The sequence below is a fragment of the Haemaphysalis longicornis genome, unplaced genomic scaffold (assembly GCF_048455015.1).
Source record: "Haemaphysalis longicornis isolate Haplotype H1 unplaced genomic scaffold, Haemaphysalis longicornis Haplotype H1 scaffold_1, whole genome shotgun sequence".
NCBI lineage: Eukaryota > Metazoa > Arthropoda > Arachnida > Ixodida > Ixodidae > Haemaphysalis > Haemaphysalis longicornis.
Window position 1 is genome coordinate 250,026,556 of NW_027526203.1, and position 19,994 is coordinate 250,046,549.

The 19,994-nt window shown below is 49.6% G+C and overlaps 1 protein-coding gene across 1 annotated transcript in view; it reads left to right on the plus strand.

The window, feature by feature from the left end:
- LOC144158542 (uncharacterized) overlaps positions 1 to 19,994 on the plus strand; it is a 95,507-nt gene that overhangs the window by 68,685 nt on the left and 6,828 nt on the right. The window contains exons 10-19 of the mRNA XM_077689495.1: positions 1,662 to 1,822; positions 6,039 to 6,105; positions 7,630 to 7,713; positions 7,801 to 7,865; positions 9,866 to 9,938; positions 10,105 to 10,135; positions 11,555 to 11,622; positions 15,871 to 15,964; positions 17,976 to 18,037; positions 18,893 to 19,054. Of these exons, the coding sequence (XP_077545621.1) occupies positions 1,662 to 1,822; positions 6,039 to 6,105; positions 7,630 to 7,713; positions 7,801 to 7,865; positions 9,866 to 9,938; positions 10,105 to 10,135; positions 11,555 to 11,622; positions 15,871 to 15,964; positions 17,976 to 18,037; positions 18,893 to 19,054 (867 nt within the window). The remainder of the gene's footprint in view (positions 1 to 1,661; positions 1,823 to 6,038; positions 6,106 to 7,629; positions 7,714 to 7,800; positions 7,866 to 9,865; positions 9,939 to 10,104; positions 10,136 to 11,554; positions 11,623 to 15,870; positions 15,965 to 17,975; positions 18,038 to 18,892; positions 19,055 to 19,994) is intronic.

Here is a 19,994-nt window from a genome sequence, read left to right on the forward strand (position 1 = left end):
AACGGGTTGGCCTGCACATTTCAAACTTGCCTCTGGCACTTGGCATAAAAGCCGCTTTTCTGCAATACATATTCCCATTTGTGCATCAAAGGAAAGAAAGAGGATGGGTCTTTTCAAGTGGTTTCAAAAACAAGGTGCGCTTGTAGCGTATCAAGTGACACCACACCGAGTGCAATAAAATCTCGTTGATATGTTTTTCAGTGGAACCGGAAAACAAAACGTATTATGCAAAAGTCGTATTATCCAAAGAGTTTTAAAAAAGGAGAAAAATATATGCATACTCCGTCAGCAACTCACTTTTATTTGTAATATTGAAGTAGCTGGTTAATTTGCGCTGCGCGTTCATCTTTGCGTCTTTGCAAAATGTTCGTCTTTGAATTCTCCTGAAACGTAAAAAAAGAAGCTTCCGGTATTTTTCACTTTGCCGGACACTGTTCTGTATTACAATCCATTGCGTGCCTTAAATCGGTGAAGCCAGCCACCAGACCCTTGGAAGTCTTCAATGTTCAAGAAGAGTGTGATGCTGTCAGCTTTTTTGCGTAGTGCTCGCCCATCGACGTCCCCTCCTGCCGTACTAACTTTCTTGAACCATGTAAGCAGGACGTCCTTCATATCCTGATGCTTCGCACCTCGCGTTAGTTTCACACCGGGGCCGATAACTTGCATCTTCTTCCAAAGTTCTTCTTGCTGACTGATAATTGTGTTGAGCCTTGACACTCAAACTGAGCTAATGTGCCAAGTCCACGTGCTTCCTCTTCGGGTTCTCTTTGAATTTGCATACAATTTTCAATTTTTGTTTTAAGCTGAGCAACTTGCGTTTCCTCGACCTTGTCACAAGGCTGGCAGCACCGTCGCTCACAGCCAAAAGGCAGCCAGAGGAGAACAAACAATAGCCTCAGAACCGCAGCATCCCCACCGAACACAGTAACAAGGCAGAAAGAGAACAAAGAACAGCCTGGGAAGCACAAAGCATGGCATGAATTCGTGAAGGGAAGCCGTTGCCTGCAGAGAGCATTGCACACCTCCCTTGGTTATGATACGTTTCGCTAGATCGCTCCATGCATCACCTGACGTATCCTCATCATTGGACGGAGCCACCACACCTCGCAGCGATGTTTTTGCCGCAAAACCTCCGCTCTGCAGCGTACAGATAGTGGCTAGTGGGAATGCAGTTTGAGCTAGTATAGATAGGAATAAAAATGTCGTCAAGATCCATTCTCGCGGTCATAACATCCCATTTTCGGCAAAAATTTGATCGTATCAAATGCACGAAAATGCATTATTTCTAAGGGACGTCGGCCAGAAATGAAAATAAAAACTTATTAGGCTGAAAAACGTATCATGCCGAATCGTATCAACGAGATTCCACTCTATTTGCTTTTGAAGCTTCCTGTGGACATGTGATCGGATGCATTGTCCAGAAGTGGTTCCCTGCATGCTGGGAGCAAGTCTGCTGGTGGTGTTCACTTATCCGTTTGTGGATGTTCAGTGCCCCAATGTAGCCACCTCTCTGAGTGCCCCTAGGATAGGTAATCTTGATGTCATATGGAATATTTACAGTATGTCTTGCACGATGATGCACTGCAAGGCAGTTGGGGGCGGCTACTTGGGAGGTGTGTAGCGACACCCCTGATGTCCGTTCCTATCCATGATGTTCCCAGGAGGCGGGAGGCGTCGTCAGGCAGTGTCCCCTCCAGCTGGGCCGGGACCCAAGCGTCGTCGCCGCCGCCGTGGCCCTGTTGTGGACCGGGAGACGCAGATCAGCATGGAGGAGATGCGGGCAAACATGCAGGCCAACAACCAGCGAGGACGCCCTGACGCGGTGGGTGCCACAACAGAGAGAGAACCTGGCTGGATAACAGGAAGGGCTGCCAGTGCTTCTGTGGAGGGCCCCTTGGTTGTGCTAGGGCAGTCTTCCTACAATCTGTGTACTGTCCAGGCACCTGTTGGACGACCTCCTTGGAGAGCTTGGAGAGAGGATGGTGTGCGCCGCAGGCAGTGCTTTGCGCCCCTTTGTTAAGGGAGCCCCACACTACGGGAAGAACTGGGTAAGACCGAGGACAAGAGGCAGGGCATAAGGGGAGGGATTCTTCTGGGCCACCCGAGTGAGGCAGGCAGCAGTTGTCCAGTGGGTGGGGATGGTGCGGAGCTTGTGCTTATTCTGACATTCTGACCCCAGTGGGGAGGAAGGGAGGGAATGCCGTGGGCTCTGCGGCGGCACCCTCAGTGAAAGTCCACCTGTCCTCCTCTGTGCATCACCCCTGTGCTGCCTCACCTGCACTCTGCTAGGGAGCAATGCCTAAGAGGGAGAGAGAGGGAGAGAAAGTATGAAAGAACAGGGGCACCCGGAGTGAAAAATAGAATGTGTAATGTCAAAAAGGGTGAACTGACACTGGGGATGGACAGGGCAGCTCAGGAAAAGAAGTCACTGCACAAATGCTGTAGGCAGGAGGAGGACAGGACCAGGAAGCACTGAGTAGCCACAGAGAGAATGGTGCCAGTCCCCCAGTGCCCAACTTGTCCTCTGTGCTGCTGCGGATGTGCTTTTGGTCCTGATGTGGGAACGGGTGCAAGCCTCCTCTGCTCCCACACAGATAAAGGGCATGCGCTATAATTGCCCACAGTGCAGAGAGGAACAGGGTGAATGCTACGGGTGGACACAAGGGAGGAAAGCAGCAGAGCAAGCATCTGAGGAGGAATGCTGCCACATGTACAGAAGCTGTAGTGGGGAACCCTATTTGGGGGGCCCTCCCTTCTTTTAACCCTTTCAGGGTCAAGGATGTACAGTCATGGACAATTTAAATACGTACCGCGGAACACACGGCCGAAGGTACGGAAGCCGTCACCTGGCAGCGGCCGGGGAACAGAGCCGGACATGCGCAGTAGAGGTGTAAGGAGCGAGGGTGCATGTCCCACTGCGCTATGGTGCCTTCTCCTCGCTCCCATGTTTACCTTGTCGCCATGCTGCTAGAGCACTGAAAACAGTTCTGTCGGTGATGTGGCGCGAGATTATAACTGCGGGCACTGCGTGATTGGCGCACACGAGCGCCTGCTACCCGTCTGTGCCGGCGTCACGTTGCTGACATATCTTTGCAGGTTTGGTGCAGTAACTTGAGCAGATTACGATAGACCCCTGGGTCACACCCAAAGCCACGTTAGTGCTGGCCGCTCGGGTTCTACAAGCAATGAGGTGCCTGTGGAAACAAAACAACAAAAATATGGGGCCGCCATCATAGTTGTGCAAGGGCAACTGGCCTATAGAATTGTTAGAGCTGCCTCACTTCTTAATTTCTATGAATATTTGAATTCTGCTTGTAATTATCACAGCGCACACAGTGTGGGCAGTCAATATCATTGGAGGCAAATTGTGGTGGTACGTACATTTATTATTTACTACGTACAAGCACCGAATGCGCGAAGTGACTCAGCCATGGCTGCACCAAACAAAGGTGTGTTCTTGGCAGCCAGCTGACTGTTTAAGTCCCGAGCCGCTGCACCACTAACGCAAAACATTGCAGTGCCATCAGAAGTTAGGCGACATGCTTTTTTGTCTCCATTTCTGTGCACTGGTTTTCTTCAAGAACGTATGATCAACTCAACAGTATGCTTTCCGAGAGCGTGCACGCGCTACCCGCGCAAGCACTGGACGCAGCTGCAAGCAATTACGCGCCGCATTGCTCTCAGCATGGTCAACACCCACAGCTGCGGCAGCGGTACTACTTGCAGTGCTCTTGCGGCATGGCGACAAGGCAAGTGTGTGAGCAAGGCGAGGGCACCATATCGCAGTGGGACACGCACCCTCACTCCCGACACCTCTACTGCGCACGTCCGTCTCTTTTTGATGGTCACTGCCAGGTGACGGCACCGGTATCTTCGGCCGTGCGTTCCGCGGTTCGTATTTAAATTGTTCATGACTGTGCATGTACGTCTCCTGCAAACACCTTCAAAATGGTCAATGACGTAGATGTAGGTACGTCATTGCTTGTATGTTTAAAAAGCACGCCTTTCTTGCTCATTTCTCTCACTTGGCATGTGCTGCCACACTGCGGAAATACGTGAAATTTTTTTCTTGCGCTGATGGCTCCTTTTTTTTTTTTTTTTTATGCTTTACTACAGCGGTGCACGGGCTATCCGGTCACATGCGGGCACACAGCGGCTAGTTTCACTTTCGCCCTCTGGGCGCTTCTTCTTGCGCCCGCGAAACTGATGCACTTCTTGCGCTTGTTCCCCTTCTTGTGCCCGCAAAACTTTTTTAGAATTTTTCTTGTGTTACTCATGAATAAACCACGTGTCTGTAATGACAAAAAGGATTTTTTTGTCACTTTATGGTAACCCCCAAAAAATTACGACAATTTTTTCTCAAGACAGATTCGTCCGAAGAATTTAAATCGGCAATAAAAAAATGTTGACCCTGGGTGTTACATTTGGCAAAAAAAGTGGATCCTGAAAGGGTGAATGAGCGCCCACTTCCCTTTGTTTGAACCAAGACTGGTCTGATTCCCAGACCGTAACGAACAAGCAGCGCGAAAGAGCAGCCCAACGTGCCATCCGTCTGCAGTACGATTCCCAGAGTTGTACACTGCGTGCAAGCAATGGGGGGAAGGGGGTGGGGTGGGGGGGGGGGAGGGGTGTGGTAAAGAGCAGAGCCATTTTTGGGAGCTGATTGCTTAGGGCAAAGATATATGGGATTAAGCCTCTGAGTAGCAACCAGGGTGCGGGTTTCAAGTGCTGCAGTGGCTGAACACGGGGAGGAACAATGCGAGGAAAGACTTGTGAGTGCTGGTGAGGTGGTGGGTAGACTGGATGCCTCTCTCAGCAGCTCTGCCCAGAAGCATCAAGTGCCGTGAAAAGACGCTCAAGTCTCACTCACTTGAGGGGTTCTAGGCTGCTTGTCGTAACTGCAGGAGTAAGGGGATAGGAACAGGTCTGAGGTACATCCCAGTAGGCAGGGTTGGTAGCTTGGCTGGCACGATGAGACCAATCCAAGTTACGGGAAATTGAAAAGTAAAACTATAGATAGAACTCAATAGGAACTCCTCACCGACAGATGAACCGTGCATTGCTGCAGCGAAACTTGTCATTTTGATGAATAGTCTGCACTGCAATCACACAAGTGCTCTCTTCTTCAGTCTTGTCATCGACCATAATCCATAACACGTCTTCTGGGAAAGGCAGAGATTATTTTGCAGGTGCACATATGTAGTACATTCTGGCCACCCCCGCTGTTATCTTGTACCCCTTTGAGAGCTGCCAGGTGGGGTGGAATCGGTGCACAGTTTTGCCTGTTGTCCGTTTCCCGCCCTGTGGCCACTTGTTGTGACCCGAGGAAGAGCACATGTCCATGTAGTGTGTAGTAGTGTTTCTTTTTAGAGCCAGCTGTAGTACAGGAGGCATTGCAGTGTACGTGGCGTTATAGTGGAGGGCATGGGCACAGCTTCTGGGCTGCATTTTGGACTGGGAGGCGGGTCTTCATATTGCTCTGATTCTGATCTGCAGTTGAAACAGTCGTTTCCGAGACCGTTCTGAATGCATAGCCCCTGAAAGATCGCAATTTGGGGGGGAAAGAGTGCGGTGTGTACCCAGTCCCTCACGTGAGCTTTGCACTCTGTGTGTCAAAAGAGGAAGCAAATTTGGCCACGTTGCTTCGTCAGGGTCTTGGGCCTTCCCTCTCTCTTCTTCCTTTGATGCAGTATCGACCTGGGCTAGCCCAAATTAGAATAGCGTACCACAAGATGCCATGAAACGTGAGTTTGCATAAGCTGAAAAGGCTCCTTGCTGGCAGTATCTTCGCACATTTGCAGGGAAGCCACAGATTGTAGATAGTATAATGTACACTTTACTACGGCCATTTATTTCTGCCACTGTCTCTGGCCAGTCTTTGTTGCATTGTACTGCTTGTATATACGTATACATATTTTCCACGCCCCCACTTGTAGTTGACGTGGGAGAATGAATTGCATTGCGGAATGAAGGTGATCTGCAGTGTCAGTGTTGTGCACTGGCAAACCCATTTTCCCTTTTCTTCTCTTCCCTTCCAGTTCCAGAACCTGGCAAAGCTGCTATGTGGCCCAGATGTTGAGGCACTGTTTCGACTGCCTGGCCGGCGTACGTATGCTCATTGTTTCTTGTCTTGTCTGTTTCCTGTTTCAGGGGCCTTCCTTAAAATTGGGGCACCTTCCAGTGCCTGCTAGGCATTCTTTTTTCACTCGCTCCCTGATCTTTTTTTATATGCTTTTTTTTAACTAAGTGACAGTGCAGATCATCACAGCCTTTGTATAACAAGCACACTGGGAATCATAAATAACTGGTTAGCATCTATGGAGGGCTATTGTATACTTCAAACATATACCAAGTGAATGAGTTTTGAGACGAATCATTTGAATGGTTTGCCGAAAGGAAAGTAACCAGCCACAGCAATGAACACTGCAGTGAACAGTCCACTGCGTGGTCACTCATTTCCATTGCAGTGCATTAATTTGACGGTCCGTGAATGCCATTAACAAATTGCAAGCAGTTCTCAATACCCCAACTGGGGTCTTGCAAATGGGTTTTTAAATTTGATGTGCCAACAACACTGAAGTTTGAAATTCCATTCAAATAAGGAGTGTTGGAATTCTCAGTATTCAAATTCAGGAATAATTCCAAACTTCAGATATTCTCTTTGTTTTCCCCAGTGCATAATCCCAGAAGTAGCAAAGTTCTTTTAAAACCCTTCCCCTTCGGCTGTTGAGCTCATTATGTGCCAGGTGTGAGTCAAGTGAACTAGCATTGACCGCCTGTGTAGGCACTCGAGTCTGCTTGCATGCTCTGGATGTGGGAACAGAGTGGCTTCTTCCCTTTGAGGCCACACATATGTCAAAGGCGGCTTTACTGCTACATCGTGTGCGCATTTGTTTTCTCCCTTTCCTTTCTCAGCCTTGCTACCTGACTGCAGACCATGCAGAGCTCTGTATTGAGAAACCGCGAATCTTGTGCTGGCTTAGTTTCGTGGAACGTGTTAGGAACACACACACACGCCATGTGGCAACAAGATTGCACGCGCCCTCTAATGTGGCATTTGTGCTGGGGTCGTGGGAAAAAAATGGGAGAGCAGGTGTGATAAGTGCCTCTCTAGTCTCCTTGCATGCAGTTTTATTCTCTTTCTTTATGGCAATCCTTAGAAGGGAATGATACAGGCACCCGTACGTTGCATTTCAAATATTTGGCACCAGGGTCAGTCAGCATCAACACAGTCCATTCTTTGGCCCTGCAGTTTTCTCATCCCTCCATTGAGTTGTCTGGCCTTCCCCTACGTGTGGTGCTGTCTCTTGGTGCAGCCATTTCGTTACCCTGGTGGCCCACTTGTTGTCACTCCCCTGCATAGCACATGTGGGGCCCATTTCCACTTGTCTTTCTCCCTTTTCCCTAAACTCGCCGGGTCTTTTCCCCAGCACGTGATGCTTCCCTGTTCACTACCCCCCACCACCTTCCTCTCCCATGTTTCTCTGGGCAGAGCCTAGATTTTTTGCCAGGGGCTCAGTGAGATCCCAGGTGGACAAGCTAGCAGTGGGAGTGCACACTGCTCGTGTACATTACTATCACTCTCGGGCTGTGCGTGAAGTGGTGTGTGCCCCCCCCCCCCTGCTGCAGGCCTGCTGAGTGAGCGTCTGCTGCGGCCCTGGAAGCTGGCCCGCACACGGCCAGAACCCGATGAGGAGGAGCCCCTTGGCGAGGGTGAGGTTGTCTCGGTCATAACGGGCACGCAAGCCTGCTTCAGCTCACCCTCAGGAGCCATGGCACTTACTGCCCCTGACTGTGCAGGAGAGCCTGCTGGAGGAGTGCAGCATTCCCCTGCTAGAGAGAGGAGGCAGGAGGCGGAAGCACGGGTGAGCCGCTTTTCTCTTCCAATGGCTTCCTTCCCTTTGCCCTGGTGGCCCCTTCTGGCTCTTGTACACAATTGCCGCAGTGGGAGCCCTGGCCAAGATTCAGGCCCAGTGTGGTTAAGAGCCTGGACAAAGCTCTCTCAAAGTACATTCCTGTCCCGAAAGAGAATGCCGACTTGCTTTTGACCCCCACCTTTGCTTTTTCTCCTCTCTTGGTATCGACCTTCTGGTCTTTCACGTGCTACACAGCCTAAAACTGTGATGCTCGATGTCTCCGGCAGTGATTGGTGCAAGTCGTGCACATCTCGAAACTACTGTGTATACCTAACTGCACATGTTCCTTTACCAGACAGAGCCCACACAGAGCAAACAAGCCCAAGGTGAAATGAGTCTGGTGGCTTGTGCGTTTAGTCATGCTGGCTGGGGAACTTTCTGTTCTTTACAATCTCTCCAAGTGGCCCAAGTTTTCGTGGGTGGCATCACTAGTACAAGGCAGGGCTCGAGAACCACCTGCAAGCATGCCCCATTTCCTGTGCTCGTACATAACGTGCTCCACAGCCTTTGTTTATATACGTGCAAAGCTGACAAAGTGCGTTTTAAATGCTAGCAGAAAAAAAAAATGGAACAGAAAAAGAGGGCAAGTGGTTGTGTTGTTTCCCTCCACTTCTTGTTTTATGCGAAAGCAGTATGTGCCCTGTAAGACTTGGAACCTAGCATCGTAAGCAGCAGATGAAACCAGAAATCTACCTTCCATCATCAAAAAAGAAGAAGAAGAAGAAATATGCAAGGTCAGCAATGGAAGCGAGGGACACACAATGACTTGCAACTGACCGCTGTGTGCTGGTGCCACACAACTTTAGCTGTTGGAGTACTTTAAACCTGAAGAAAATGGGGCCAAGAGGAGAAGCAAACCCCAAAGGAGTACACACCTCCTTGTGGCTCCAAAATGCACCAGGGGAAGCCATTATGCTATGCAGTGTAAGCAGAACGAAGGGTGCCCCCCACCTCCTTAATTTTTTTTCTTCTCTTTCTGAGTGCTAGCTGATTGCAGTAAAGCCAAATGCTGCTGTGTGTTCTGAAGACAGCTGCTGTCTCTGGATTACTCCTCTTATGGTTTCTGCCTCTGTGGTGCCCATTATCTGATTTCTTCTTGTCTTGGAGTATGTTCTGGTGTGGGCTGGGACCTGTAGTGGAGTGCACATTTTGTTTCTGGCATATGCATGCATCACAGGGACTGGCCTTGTGTGAGTAGGTGTTGTGGTGGCGGGATGCATGCAGGGGCAATTGCACAAGTTCACATTCCGGAAGGGCAAACGGGGATTGGGAAGGAAAGGGGACTTAGCTTGTGTTGGAAACGCAGTCCAACGATGGGCGGTGAAACTTTGTACCTTGTGAGCTACCACGGTGGGTATTTTGATGATAAAAGATTCACTAGAGGCATGTGGACCAAATTGTGGCCACATTTATGACTGTTGCTGTTGGTGATGACGATGTGTAGCTACAATCCCATTCTATTGTGACTGACGTAGGGGGAACGTGAGCTTTAGTCCCGAACATATTACGTCCCCTTGTGCCGGGACTAAAATGTCATGAAGCCCACACCCCCCAGCTAACTGTGAGGCCGAAAGAGGAAAACTGAGGCCGAAAGACGGAAACTCAGTGTCACAAGTGAGCGCAGCCCGCAACACACTTGAGTGCCCAGATCGTTTTGTGTACTTAGTGGACAGAGGCCTCGGTCATTCCTCTGACAGAATGCTGCCATGACCAGCTCCAGTTGGGATGTGAGCAGAAGCATTTGCCAGCATACTAATTGCAGCCGCCCTGATATGATTTACCATCAGTGGGTGTACGCACGCGAATGAGGGGAACGAAGGTGCCACTGTGCCCGTGTTCTCGTCGTAGCCCTTGCCCAGTGCGCCACATGTGCAGTTTTTGGAGCTGGTTGCATTGTGTGGGGTGTGGTGCAGTCACCCTGTTCATGTTCTTCTCACCCCCTCGGCCAGGAGGAGCTCTCCCTTGCTCCCCCTCGTGAAGGGAGCCTGGAGGTTGGCCGAGAGCCCTCAGCATCATCCTCAGGTAAGCTCCTCCTCTCAAGGTGGGCGCACTGCTTCACGGGCACAACCCCCCGTGGCAACGTGTGGCCCACCTGTTGTGAGCCCTGGTTGTGCTCTGTGCTTGTGCGGAAGCTTCTGCAAGTATGTCTCACCCGTACTATCCCTTCCCTTCCCCTGTCTCCCCACAGGTCTCGAAGCTGGAATAGCGGGGACACCCTCGTAAGTGGCGCCTTGTTTCTCACTCGCTTGAGTTTTGCCTCTTATTTAGCAGGGCCACAAAGACAATACAAGTCTGGTTTGCTCAAACGACTACTCATTTTTCCAGTAGCTTTGTGATGCCAGTTTTTAACGCACACTTCCAATACTGATCCCAGGGTTCGCACAGGTCCTTGAAAACCTTGAAAACCCTTGAATTTAGAAGTGTCAATTTCAAGGCCTGGAAAGTCCTGGAATTTTTAAATGGTCCTTGAAAACCCTTGATTTTTCCGGAGAGAATCAATGGCCCTGTCTTTTCACAAGAATTCAAAGTGTTTTTCGTGGATTTTAGGTGCTAACAAATGTAAAGAAACATCGTAACAATCAAGTTTCAGTGTATTGCGTGAAATTACAAGTTTGGTGGGAGCAGACACTTGTCAATCCAATCCATGTCATGATACAATCCAGTGAAAGCCAGCTTCTGTTCTCTATCTTGCATCTTCCATATAGTCTGTGGACGCATGCTCCTTGCATGTTTCCTGTGCCTCATACGCTCCATCTGCGTTTGCTTTTTCGTGCAAATGGTAGACGTGTACATTGTTCATCCTGCCTTGCAGCAACACTTGCGGATTTAATTTTAGCTGATACTCTTGCTGACAAAGGAGGAGATGCAGGCAACATTAACTAAGTTTTAAAATCAAACAGCCTCAGCAAACACAAAGGCAAAAGAAAAACCTCTAAATACCAGCCATGAAATAAAAAATAAAGCTGGGGAAGCATTTACGAACCCGTTAGCAACTATCTAAATGTGCACTAATGTGCTTAGGTATTGTGCAATAAAAAACTTTTGCATTGTGTTGGAAAAGTTATAAATAATCCCATATAAAACGTTAGATGGGGACCTTGAAAATGTGTTTTCTGGTCCTTGAAAGTCCTTGAAAACCCTTGAATTTTTGCTTTTCAAGCCTGTACGAACCCTGTGATCCGTATATAAAGGAAAATGAATGGAGCAGTGACGAATTCCCAGCCACTTTCTTGCCAGGTCCTTGGGACATCACTCCAGCCACTGCTGAAAAAACTACTGCCAAAATTCAACACACTGAAAGCTCGCTTGTTATTATTCCCCTTCTTGCGTCACTGCCGAGTTTAACTGTCCAAGTCAGTGTGTGTGTTTGGCAGCAAAAACGAGCTGACCTCGTGGGAGGTTTTCGACCTCAGCTGGTGCGTGCTGCGAAATGGTTGCAATCGGGGAATCAGGTGGCCTACGTCGGTTGCCCTCTAACGAATAAGGCCCTCATTTGCCACGTGCCACAGCTCCACTGGAGCTGACCCCTGTGCACTGGTAGTAGTGGCTGTCCCTCTCCTCCCCCTGCAGTGGTAATCGAGCGTGCAGGCTGTGACAGTGTGCTTCCCTTCTCTCTCTCCCCTGGTGCTGTCATGCAGGGTTGCATCGCTCCTGGCCGACATCCAGGAGGAAGAAGGGGAGCAGCAGCCTGGTGGCGTTGTCACCGGTGAGCAGGGTGGGCACCGGGACCATCCCAGTGTGCCACTGGGACGATGGGAGAGACCACGGGCAAAGCTGCTAGAGGCACACTTTTTCATCACACGGGGGCTGGGTTGAGCCAGCAACTTATCCACCCACGAACCCTCTTTGCCTCGAAATGTGATCGCTGGTGGAGGGGGGACCCCTCATGAGAGGCACACACCTGCCGTCCTCTTCACCTTCAGTATAGTGCCTCTCCGCGGGGACAACTTTCTGTAGCAACACAGTCAAGCCCACAGAGCCGAACCATGCTATTTTGCTGCGCAGCTGGAAGTAATTCAACAAAAATAATGTGCTGGCTTTAGCCTAAGCAACTGAAATATATGTAGTCCTTAGTTTTTATTAGGGGTGTGCGAATATCAATTTTTTTAATTTCGAAGCGAATTCGAATAATAAAAACAAAGTTCGAATCGAATCGAATATTTTTCGAATATTTTTCGAATACGAATACTTATTGTTTTTTGTAAAATTAATGTTTTCACCATCTAGAGACACAAAAACTGCAACTTTATTGCACAACAAATCACACAAAGTAAAATTAGGAATTACATTGCACTCAACAGGTTAAAGTCTGCACTCACTTAAATGTTAGCATGGAGAAAGGTTAACTGCTCGACGTGCTCGGGGAGCAGTGACAACCTCCTGCTCGTCACCACTTTACCAGATACCGAAAACAGCAGCTCACTTGAGACACTAGTAGCTGGCATGCCCGAGCCCGGGCACATTGCCGCGCGCTGATACAGTAAAATCTTGATGATACTAATCTCGCGGGACTGCGAAAAATATTCGTATCATCCGAAATTCGTATGAACCAACACAGACCAAAACACTTAGAGCTGAAAAAAGTTTTCGTTTATTTCTTTTCCTACTTTCGCGTGAAGAAATTAGTGATTTTTTCTGCTTTTTTTAACCCCCGTGTCGCAAAGCAGTCTTTTCTGGAGCACGTAAAGCTTCGCGCTCGTCTCCTCACTCGCTGTGCCCAAGCTCGCTACACGCCGCAACAGCCAAGCGTGAACCGCATGGTGCGTTTTTGCACGCGATTCGCTCGCCTAGGCTCTGCGATTTCGCGCCCGCGCTCGACGATTTCGCGCCCGCGGTAGCGCCTACCTCGGTCAGAAAATGACGCACGACGCGCGCGGCAGAATGGGGGAGCCTGACTACTTGCGATGAGATCGAGACAGCCGGCTTGGCTCCGCCGGAGATGGTTAGGCTTAGCACCCCGGCAAATATTTTTATGGGCGCTTTCACTAGCGGCGCGGATGATGTTTTATAGTACCGCTTTCGCATGCATTATCAGCTCCTTTACCGCACAAGCAACTTCGTGTCTCCCTTGAGCCGCATTTTAAAGAGCGGTTAGAAGCGGTCGCTCGAGCGCCCGCGCCACTTCGCGGCTGGAGCCGACGCCATGTTGACGCCGCCGGCCGCGCCGCAAACGATGCAATTTCGCCGGGACTTTTCGGAAATTCGTATCATCCCGAAATTCGCACCCCCAGAATCGTATCATCGAGAGTCCACTGTAAATAAACACCGATACAGACACGCTCCGAATTTATTATTATTTTTTTTTTTAGTTTTGGGTGGTTCGAATATTTCGAACAATAAAAGTGTCGTTCGAATCGAATCGAATACCAAACAATTCGAATCGAATATTCGAAGTTTCGAATATTCGCACACCCCTAGTTTTTATCCTTGGTGATATTGCCACTGAATTATTAGCCAGAATTATGTGAAACGGAGAGCATTATTTTTTATATTTCTGGGTTATTTTTGGTTGCGGCATTCACCAGTGACGTTGCATGGGTTCCCTTCAGAAAAAAAAAAAAGAAAAAAAGCACTGCATCCTCGTCGACGGAAGCTTCCTTTCCTTACAGTAGGTCACTAATTAATTCGCGCCTAGGATTTTCAATCACCTCAAAAACCAAAAGCTCTCGAAACAAACGAAGAAAGCTGTCTGCAACTATACACCCAAGTGATAATGGTGCAACCAGGACTCTCCATCATTTCCTCATTTTGTTTGGTTTGCCAGATTGCTGGCATAAGCAAGCGTACTGTCACTTCGCTCAACGTGGAGATTCTGAGTAGTACCCTGAAGTCCCCAAAGCATAAAACGGCTTTATTTGGCGACTGGAAGACAACCCAGAGTTATGGAAAGACACGAGTGCAGCAGTGCTGTAGTTGCACCTTTTAACGCGATGCAAATAGCATTTGACTTCACGCTGTAGGGTGTGTGTGCCGTTCTTTCGGTATGCCACACCTGCGCTATGTAAGCACGCTACCCTTGACTGTTGTGATGCCCAGTTTTCAGCTCCAGCAGAGTTTAAATATCAGTGAAGGCCCCCAAGACTCCAGCGCCGACAAAATTCACATCATTTTTGGACGATACAGAGTTGGCCGGTATCGTCCACGGTTTAATTAGGTCAATCCAAGTTCTGTAGTCAAAAGCTCGCATGATAAAATGAACTGTAGCAATGGCGTATCCGTCACGTCAAAAGGGAAACCGAAACCAGTTTATTGGGAAATACTTTGACACAGTAACACAAAGCAGTTCGCTTCCCCCCCCCCCTCGCTTTCTCTCCGTTGCCACAAAATGTTGTGCCCGATTGTAGAGTATACTGGCTAGTGTGCCGACCGCTGATGAATGCCGATGGCCGCTGCATGGAGCACTACCAGGCGGGAGGGTGCGGGCTGCTCCACCTTCGCAACCTTGGCAAGAGGACTTCTGCATTGTTGCTTTCACTCAGCTGACCACTTCTGTTATGGCAGAAACTGATTACAGCTTTCGGGGTTTGTTTTAAGACTTCGACAAAGAGCAGCATATTTGGTGATTGCTGCTTGCGCGAAGGGTTCTATGAAGTTCAGCAAAACTGCGGGCTTTGAACATCCCATGCTCTCGAAGGTGTGTTCTAGTGCCGTTTTAACAGTATCGGCTTTCTTTATGTAGTACCATTCAGGTAACTTTTTTTTTAACAAAGTAGATGAAGTGCATCAGTTATTTTAATCAACTTGTAAACACAAGCATGTTTTTGGCCCAAGGACTTCATGGATATCACTTCTCGGAAAAATGATGCCGCTGTAAGATGTGTAATTTCCTGAAGCAGCATTTATTCCGCCTTTACCACAAAGATTTGTCATGGAAATTCATTTGATTAGACATTCGCCCTCTTTGCAAGAGTACATGTTTAGCACTCTTCTCGTGGCTACCACTGATTTCACACCAAGGAAAGGCTTTCCAAACATTGCTACCTTTTCTGTGAAAGCGTTTGCGAAGTTATTGTCTCTAGCTTCGAAATAGGCGTAAGCTCATAAACTCACTGGCACAAGTGGCACTTCCATATCCAAATGCCACTTGAATAGATCAGGGTTGAAGAATGGGCAGAGACTCTCACTGGTGGTTGGCAATTGTGCAGCACCATTTGCGAACCACCAGCGCTTGCTGCTTCAGAACCACAGCGTGTGGTGCACTTTTCGCTTGCAGAAGTGCGGAACGTTGTTGGCACCGATACTTCTAATCTTCCTGATTCGGCATCTTAAAGGCTGAACCAAACTGCACATCGATGCAGCCTGTCTGTGACGCTTTGCTTGAGGCCTTTTCTTGCCAAGATTTCTAATTTTCCTCTGCTGGCACGTCAGGCAGGATGCATTCTGGATAATTCTCTACTGAAATCATAGGCATGGCATAGCGTGGCGATGCTCATTGTGACACCGTTTGCACCGATACTGAACATGCCAGCGCTAACAGAACTTGCTCTCAAAATACTCTTTTCAAGCCACCACAACTGGCTTCAGCCTTTTGTATTATCTTTTGATGCTACTTTCCCATTCTGCAAGTTGCGTAGCATCAGATAGTGCAGCAAACACGAGAACACACTCTTTCTTTGGGCAGTAACCACTTTTACACACCAGCACAAACTATGTTTTCTATTTGCACTGTTGGCTTTGTCATCTTTTTGTACAGTTACACAAAGCTGTTTCAGGGACAGGCGCGAGAAAACAACCAGGAACTCACTGCACGATTGATGCATGGCACAGATGTTTAGCAAAGTTAAACACTGCTGTCACACATTTGGGGGGGTGGGGGGCACCTGTCTGCCTCTGGTCTGGTGTTCCCTCTCCCTGCAGGCAGTTAAGGCACGTGTGAGCAGGGGGAGTGCAGCCTCCCCCTTTATTTCCCCCCTTTTGTGAGCATGTCCTTCCCCCTTCCTCCTCCTGTGTGCAGCGGAGCCCCTGGTGCCCATTCCCGAGGAGATGTTACCACAGGAGCAGGAGGAGGCCCTGCTGGAGGAAGAACTCCTGGGGCACGGTGCTGTTGGGTGAGGGTCTCCCTACTCCAGGGAAGGGCTGCTATAGTGCATGCCTGCAGTTCCAGCAAGGGAGGGATTGGAGCTTAGACTTGGAGGGGGCACAGGAAAAAGTGCAGGACGGGGGCAGACCTAGTGTACATCCACAGGCACTGGGAAGCTGTGCCCGCTTTCGGCGGGGAACAGGCTGCACATTCACTCGTGTTAGTCTCCGCACTATGCTGCAGCAAATCCCACACAGCTCGGTCCTGTTCTCCATGGTGCAAGACAGGCTAAAGAGGTGTCAGCAGGCATGGGGACGGGCAGGAGGATGTTTCGTGTGGCTCTGGCTGTGTAGCCTGTTCACTGAAGGCCTCCCCTGCTGTGGAAGCGCGAGGCCCGGCTTGGAAGGAGCATTGTCAGCTATGGCGTGGTAGTTGCACCGATCACCACGTAGGCGGGCAGCCTGGGCATTGCGGGGTAGCGGTCGGTGGTCCTCTATTTGCCACCCACAGCGAAGGACTCCTAGAACTGGGCAGTGCAGCCTGGAAAGGCAGTACAGCGGCGGCTGGGCATTCTCGTCACCCCTGGCCCACTCTTGATTCTCCGAGCAGATACCCAAGGAGGTGATGGCCTTTTCCCATTTCTGTGGGTGACAGCTTCAGGGTGCTGCCATTGTTGTGAAGCACTTTGTTGCTGGTGCCAGGCACCCACTTCATGCAAGCCAGAAGAAAAAAAAAACAGGAACCAGCGAGTTCTTGGCAGTTGCCTCATTACAAGTTCAGGGCTTTCCTGTGGTTACGCTGGTTTCCTTTGCTGATGCATACAGGGCCGTTTGCCAGAGTCCTGTTCTGCTCAGGGTTTCGCAGGGCTGACTACCGCATTCTGTGCCTATGAATTCACTCAAAAAGGGAAACGCAAATACCATAACAGAAATTGTGCACGTTAAAACGAGGGAAAGGGAAAGCGATGCTCGATACAAAATAAGATGGTGACAGTGTGATCCTGGCAACATTGTAATCCTGGCATCCTGGCAACCTTAAATGCAGCACCTCCACGACTGCGGGGATTCTGTATTGCTATATGCCTCAAGCTTCGCGATGGCTGTGCCACCTGTCACCGCTTCTCCGCGGCGCCTACAGGATGAGCGCTCAGTGGCTAATAGGGATTTATGCCATGTTTCAGTTCTCTTTCGCTTCTTTTTGCCTTTCCGCGCCCTAAACAACTTGTTACAGCCATATCAGTAAGCAAATAGTACGTTTAGGACACTTTAAAAAACAGCTGCAGCCTGGTAGAGAGCTCGAACGGTAGAGAGCTCTGCTAGATTATGTAAGTGTACAACACCAATTTACATCGTCGCATATAGCCATAGCATGACCATCCAAGGCAACGCTGCTTACGGAGAGGAGACACTGTTAGCAAATTTTAAAGCAATGGAATTCCAATCAGCTCCATGTACATGCCGGCTTCGCAATGCTAGTCTGTGACACACACCTGGCGCTCATACGGGCTGAATGTACCACAGTAGGATTGCAACAGAAACATTTACACTCTGGTAAATACATCGCATTTTCAAACGCATGCAAACGATAAATCTCAGTCGTGAACGTGCCCCAAAAGGAGTGGCGACAGTGGGGAGTGGGTTGGAGCGTCTCGCAGGTGCTTTCGAAACGGGTCGCTAGGGAGATTTCAGTGGCGCGCCCCTACAGGCAGTGCTCGCGGCGTATAGCAGCATGCTGCCCCTCCCCCCTTGTGCATATGCAAACCGCCAGGAGGCCTGTGAGGTGGTTACCTGTGCCAATACATACCCGCCAGAGTTCATTAAGGTGCTTCTTTCAGGAACTCTACATGTGGAGAACTCTCCACCCTGTTGTTCTCAATGTGGCCACAAACAATGTGGTGTGTGCACTGGTGCGTAGCTGGGCAGGATGTTTGGCATGGACATCCGATATCGCTCACAGGCCTTGCTCGCTCCCTGATTGCCCATTGGCTGCAGTGGTGCATGTCGCCATGCGAAATTCCTCTCGTCTTCTTCCCCACCAAGGGCATCTCCTGGGGCCCCTGATGGACCAGTGATGGGAGCCTCCTGTTCAGGGGGGATGGCAGGCAAGTGAACTCACCTCTGGCACATTGTGCGTGCACTGAAGGAAATGGAGCACCACTACTACATGCCTGGCAGGGGGTGAGGGGCTTTTACTAGACGTTGAAGCCTTGTGGCAGATAGGTACTGGGTTTTGAGGGTAAATTGAGCCTCCACGTTTGAGTGTTGCTGGCAGATGTGTGGCTGCACGGCTGTCGTTTGAGGTCATGTGACTCTACACCATGCATTTTCTCTGAAACTAGGCATATGTTTGTTGAAATAGGAAAGAAAAATCATACGATTGACATCACTGCTGCTATTACAAGATAGGACAGCTGCCACAAACCAAGGCGTTGGTATCACACGGCAGGGGAAAGTCTGCACTCTTTAGCAATCTTGAGTAGTCCTAAGTGGGCATTATGGTTTGGTTCATTTGAAAGACTGCATTTCCCCGATTACAATGGTGCCCATTTTAATGCAAACTTCCAACAACTAAGCTACGTGGGAGCTGAGGAAAACAGCAGTGACTTCTGAATGAGCCCCTCTAATTGAATGAGTCCCTTTGACTTATTGAGTCCTTACCACTGGCAAGCACAATGGTAATGTCACTGCATGCCAGGTGCAGAGTCTCGATGCAACAAAATTTCAATATAGACACGTGCTGTTTTTCTACAACTTCGTTAAATCGAGGTCTAAATGGGTGTTTGGAGCTGAGCACCTCCGTTGCAACCCATGGTGTCAGCAGAGTTCATTCCTTGGAGGGTGTCGGTGCTGCATGTGGCATGTGTGATAGCCTTGGAGGGCAGGCCTGTGCAGTGGCCGTTGTTCCCCCACCAGACCGACACTTGTTTGACACAGACCCCGCCCCCTTCCCTGTGCAGCCGCTTCCTCCTCCCAGCTGCAGGAGCCCGGGCGGATGGGTAGCTTGTGGAACCGGCTGCAGGAGGTGTCGGACGCGCACGGCATGTGCACCCTGGAGTCCCTGGTGCCCCCGGATGCCTTCAACCGACGATCTGTCGCCGGAAGCTTCGCCACCCTGCTCCGTGAGGGACCCTTCTCTCTTCCCTGTGGGAGGGTTGCGCCAGTCTTCTTGTGGGGGGGGGGGGTCGATGGAGGGGCCTCCTAATGTCCATGAGCATGATGGATGGGATAGTTGGGGATAGGAAACAGCCACCTTGGATCGGGGAACATTCTCGGCACAAAGACTAGGAGCTTGGTCATGTAATGTGGAGAACTGATGACCTGTGGACCACCAGCTAGGGTAACAGAGTAGGTGCCGAGAGATGGGAGTAGTAGAAGGGGAAGGCCAGTAACTCGATGGAAGGGCCGGGCAAGGAAATTTGGACAGGAGAGGTCAACAGGAGAGGCCTTCGTTGATGCGGGGAGTGGGAAGTAATTGTAGGGTGCAACTGTGGGAGACATTTTTCTGCCCTGTAGAGGTGAGGCAAAAATACCTTGGGGTGCATTGTCGGTCTACTACTGGTATGCTTTGTTGATCTCGCATGTTTTAAACAAGGCACACGATGATCAGAAAGAGAAGGCGTTCATTACACCTCCTTCACTACACTCTATGCGTATGCATGCTTTTTCTGAAGCACCAAGTCCTTTTTTACCGATACAGAGATTTGCATGCATTCATGTGTGGTTAGTAATGACGTGAGACCACCTGGGAAAGCAATGCGAGCGCGTTAATTTCAATTTTTAAGGCCAAACGATGGTGCCCAGCATTTACAATAATGGTGTGGTAGTGCACACAAAACTTGCGGTAATAGGGAATAATTACCCAATTTCCGTCAGTGCAATTCTCGTAAAATCCTTGTCCATGCTGTAAAAAACTCTGCCGTAAGGGACTCTGCCAACTGCTTAACAGTTTTTTGCCCACACCTATTCAGATTGATAGTAGTTAATCAACACTTTCAGGTTCAAATTTTGACGTTTTCCAACTCAGATTTGGCGCTTTCCACATGCACTCCGAGAGCTGGC